The 4,570-nt window shown below is 35.6% G+C and overlaps 1 protein-coding gene across 1 annotated transcript in view; it reads right to left on the bottom strand.

Annotated features, from left to right (window-relative positions):
* Positions 1-4,425, bottom strand: part of FAM126B (family with sequence similarity 126 member B) — a 39,299-nt gene extending 34,874 nt beyond the window's left edge. Inside the window, exons 1-2 of the mRNA XM_015820793.1 lie at positions 4,335-4,425; positions 1,591-1,669 (exon numbers count right to left, since the gene is read on the bottom strand). Of these exons, the coding sequence (XP_015676279.1) occupies positions 1,591-1,647 (57 nt within the window). The 5' untranslated portion in view covers positions 1,648-1,669; positions 4,335-4,425. The remainder of the gene's footprint in view (positions 1-1,590; positions 1,670-4,334) is intronic.
* Between the last annotated feature and the right edge of the window lie 145 nt (positions 4,426-4,570).

Below are 4,570 nucleotides of genomic sequence, written 5' to 3'. Positions count from 1 at the left end.
CTTTCCTCATTCTCCTCCACCCTTTCTGCTACTGCATCTACGTAGTCAGCCAACCCTTTAAAAGCAGTTGCCACACTCACACAAAAATCCTCCTGTTTCTGTGATAAATCTTGCTGTTGTTGAGATAAATCCAGTTGTTGTTGTGATAATTGATCAAATCTATTTTGCATTTTAACATCCATCTCTTGAAACATCTCAGCCCTATCCTTACCACTTTCTACAGAGAGATGATCAAGAGTGTCCTGTCATACAGCATCACAGTATGGTTTAGAACAGGGGTAGGCAACCCAAAACACTCAAAAGAGCCACTTGGACCCATTTCCCACCGAAAAGAAAACACTGGGAGCCGCAAAACCCTTTTGATATCTAAAATGAAGATAACACTGCATATATCCTTTTTTACCTTTATTATAGGGGTGTGTGTGTGTGTGTATATATATATTTCGAATTTCTTTTTTTGTTGACAAGAGTTAAAGAGTTAAATGGGAGACTAGGATGGCCATTTTGAGCTCATTTTGCTCTCATCAGCTAGCCATACCCTTTATGGGATTCGAACCTGGACAGCCTGCATACTAAGCTGCAAGGCAAAAGTGATCATAACAGTAGAACTGCAGTATAGCAGTCAAAATACCAAGGTGCATCAACCAAAAAACCGGTCTGACCGGAAAAAAACTCTGTGTGTGTGTGTGTGTGTGTGTGTGTGTGTGTGTCTCATAAAGGTAAAACAGGATATATGCAGTGTTATCTTCATTTTAGATGTCAAAAGGGTCTCTCTCTCTCTGTCTCTCTCTCCCTCCCTCTCCCTCTTTCTGCCCTTGGTCTGCCAGTCCTCTTCTCCCACTCAGTGTGTGTGTGTGTGTGTGTGTGTGTGTGTGTGTGTGTAGAGAGAGGCACTTGTGCTTCCCCCCTCTCTCTCCCTCCCTCCCTCTTTCTCTCTCTTTCTCTTTCTCTCTCTCCCTCTCTTTTTCTCTTTGCTCTCTCTCTTTCTCTCCCTCTCTCTGATCTTCTGCTCACCTGGCAAGCTGGCTTCAAGCTGTTCTGCAACAGGCTGGCTCTCTCCTCCCCTTTCTGCTTCCTGCAGAGACGCAGCAAAGGAGCCCTGCCCAATAAGCTTGTCAGCTCGTGAATAGGGTGAGGCCACTCTTTTTACACACACACACACACACACACAGAGAGAGAGAGAGAGAGAGAGAGAGAGAGAGAGAGAGAGAGAGAGAGAGAGAGAGAGAGAGAGAGAGAGAGAGAGAGAGAGAGAGANAGAAGAACATGTTTCATATCAAGATTGGTTTGAATTTTCTTATCATGGTTCATTGAACACGCTATAGTGACCTAAATTACATTGATGAGATTCATACATCACACTAAGCAAAAAGCAAAAACAAACATCCATATTTTGGCTTAGTGTTATATGTACTCTGGACCACCACTGCAAGCTAGGAAAGAAAACATGTCTATAAATCCTCAGCAAGCTATTGCAAAGGAAGAAGTGGGGGGAGAGTCATTGAGACAGTGATATCACACAAAATTTCTTCAGATCTAGCAGCCAAGCATAGAAGTTATTAAAACATATTCACCTTTTAAAATTCTCACCTTGAATTCTGATAGCCATTCCTCTACCACACCACGTTCTGATCCAAGCATTTTCATAAGACTTCTATTCTTTTATTACCTTTGAAGAGGAGGTATAATAAAAGGGAACAACTTTAGTGTCTCAATTATGTAATTTTATCTCTGAAAGTCCATATATTCATCATCCCATTGCCCAACATTTCAGCTGGCATCACACTTTTAAATGGGCCTGGGGCAAAAAGGGGGAACAGCAAAAGAGTGTCTGCATCGACAGGTATTCACAATGCAGTCCATAGTTAGTCTCTTTCCAAATACAGTACCAAGAAAAGTTGGTTAGACAAAACTGAATTGTATCATGGAAAAAAAAGTGGTATCTTCTAATAATAAATCTTCTAATAATAAATCTAGCTATGGTATAACGGATTCATACAAATGACGGTACAAAGGTTTCATAAATATAATTTAAAATTGAATTCAAGAACCTTTTTTGCAGGTGACCAGTTATAAAACATCTATTAAATAAATTACGAGTATGAAAAATATACATGTAGAAAGACTAGAAAGGAAATTAAACAATAAAAGAATGTTCTGACATAATATTGACTTCTCAAATCCATTGTTTATTTTATTTTTATACTTAACCGCCAGTCAATCCAATATTTAAATTGAAGCAAATTATAAAGTTTTGCAATTATGCTATGTAAGTGCTCTGACTTTTTGCAGAAGTAAGTGTTAGGTAAGCTTACACTTAGAGTCTAAAAGATTACAAGTGGAACAATTGTGGAAAACTGAGGCTCTAAATTAATTGAGCATTAAGGTAAATGGGAAATAATTGCTAGAGGTTAAAAATAGAATGACTGCAGTGCTAAAGACTAATATTAATGCACTAACATCAGAGAACATTTTTTGGCCATTTTCTCTCTAATGGCTTATAGCATCTTCATATCCAGCCATCACTAAATGGGATCAAGTCTGTTCTCAACACTATTATTTTGGCAAAATAGTGGTTGGATGACTCTTAAAGATGCCATAAGTTGTTACTGGGGAAATGACTATAATATATATGCACTAAAAGTAGAAACAGAGGTTAATTAATTGGAAATCCACAGATCAATAATTCAGAAAAAGCTTCAATAATTTACAAACCTTCAATTTAGCAAGATTATTGCTAAAGCTATTGTTTTCTAGATATAAATGATTTATATAAATGACATTTACAAGAGCCTGATTTATTTTTCAACTACAGCTGAAGGAGATATACGTAATATTGTGTTTATATTTGCTTATACTATTCTCATACATCTGCTAATTTAGTAAAAAATAATTTAACAAAAGGAAACAATATACCAAGAATATAGAATCAGCTAAGATAAGTTTCAGGACTTGTGAAACTGATTTTCATGGCACATTATTCTGATTTAAACAACCTTGGGTTAAGATCCATTAAATTATGTTGGCCCGCAACCATAAATCCTTCAAGAGAAGGCTTAGCCTTTAACATATATGTACATTCATGTAAAATTACAGTATAATACATATATTTAAAAGAGAAAATTTCTGTAAATTCTCCAACTTTACAAGTTACTGGCTTGTTCAAAATTTAGTACTGAATCATTCCATTTCTTCAGCTTCTTGATATGTGGAAGAAAAAACATACTGTTTGCGATCCAGCCAAATTCCAGATATGTGAACCAATTCTCAAAGACTGCTATCCCAGCTGAGTATTCTGTTCATGAATCTATAAATGTGACTGGAAAAGGCTGCTCAATTTTGTCCTGATAAACCACTGTATTTACATTCTATTTAATCTTTATCTCAAATCTTCTTCTTTTTAAAATAACAGTGTTTTTCATACTTATTCTGCTTGCCAGAGTATCAAACAATGGTAGTTTTAAGGGAATAGGCTGCACAAGTAGATAAAGTTTTAGCAAAATAGGGTAAACTTCTTTCAATATTAATAAGCTTCTCAGTTGGTAATAACTGGGAGAGTGCATGGCATTTCCTTGTTGTTTGGACTACATTGTTGGCTGTAGGGAGTAACAGGAAGATCTGTTATATGCTGATGGCAGTGTATGTTATTGAAAAATTTCCCTTTCTCCTAAACTTCCCTAATCCAACTTACCCCCAAACTTCCTAAACCCATTAAATGTTTATGCATACCTCTCATCATTTGGCAACAACATAAATTACGTGCAAAACATAAAATACTATCAATTAAATCATCTAATGTCATTGGCTAGTCAAATCCAGTAAAGAGGAATCAAATAATATTTGATCACCTAGTTTTGAATACTTTTTAAGAAAAGAAAGCTGTAGAGTATTTGCCTTATCACAAAGAGATTGTGGAGTCCTTAATGTTCCTTGAGCTTGGTTATTTAGGATATTGTTTAGTGACTGATTATTTGTCTGGTGTTAATACTCAGGATTAACAATTCCTTAATCAAGGACCTACCAAATTAGACAATCAATCAATGAATGAACAATAGCCTAATCAAGGAACTACCAAGAAGAAAACAATATTAACACTGAAAGGGCAGTCTACTATCCATTAACAGAAAACAAACTTTACTTCCTTCTAGTACTGAAGATGTCGCATAGTTGGGAAATGAAATGTCTGCAGGAAAAAAAAAACCAAGCTCAGAGAGCACCAAGGAGTTCACAATTCAACCTTGAGCTATATATATTCTCTCCTATTGGTACTAAGTTGTCATTGTTTAGCTCCTCTTTAAAATACATTTTAACAATAAAAAAATGTTACAGTCTACCTCTATTTGGATAAATTAGTTTTCTAATTGAACTGGTGGATGAATGCTGCCATTTCCCAGTCTGGAATACATTTGATAGTGCTTCATCAAATCATGGAAACTGTCAAAAACAAAAACATGAAACAAACACATTTTTAAAAATGAGCAAAAGATAAAGAAAACTATGCTACTTTTGGCTTTCAAATTCTACAGACTTGAAGTTCAAGCATATATAATACCATAACATTATTATTATT

The sequence above is a fragment of the Protobothrops mucrosquamatus genome, unplaced genomic scaffold (genome assembly GCF_001527695.2).
Source record: "Protobothrops mucrosquamatus isolate PMUCROS unplaced genomic scaffold, P.Mucros_1.0 scaffold1184, whole genome shotgun sequence".
In the NCBI taxonomy this organism is placed as follows: Eukaryota; Metazoa; Chordata; class Lepidosauria; order Squamata; family Viperidae; genus Protobothrops; species Protobothrops mucrosquamatus.
Note: the sequence above shows the minus strand (reverse complement) of the source record. Positions and strands in the feature narration are given on the sequence as shown.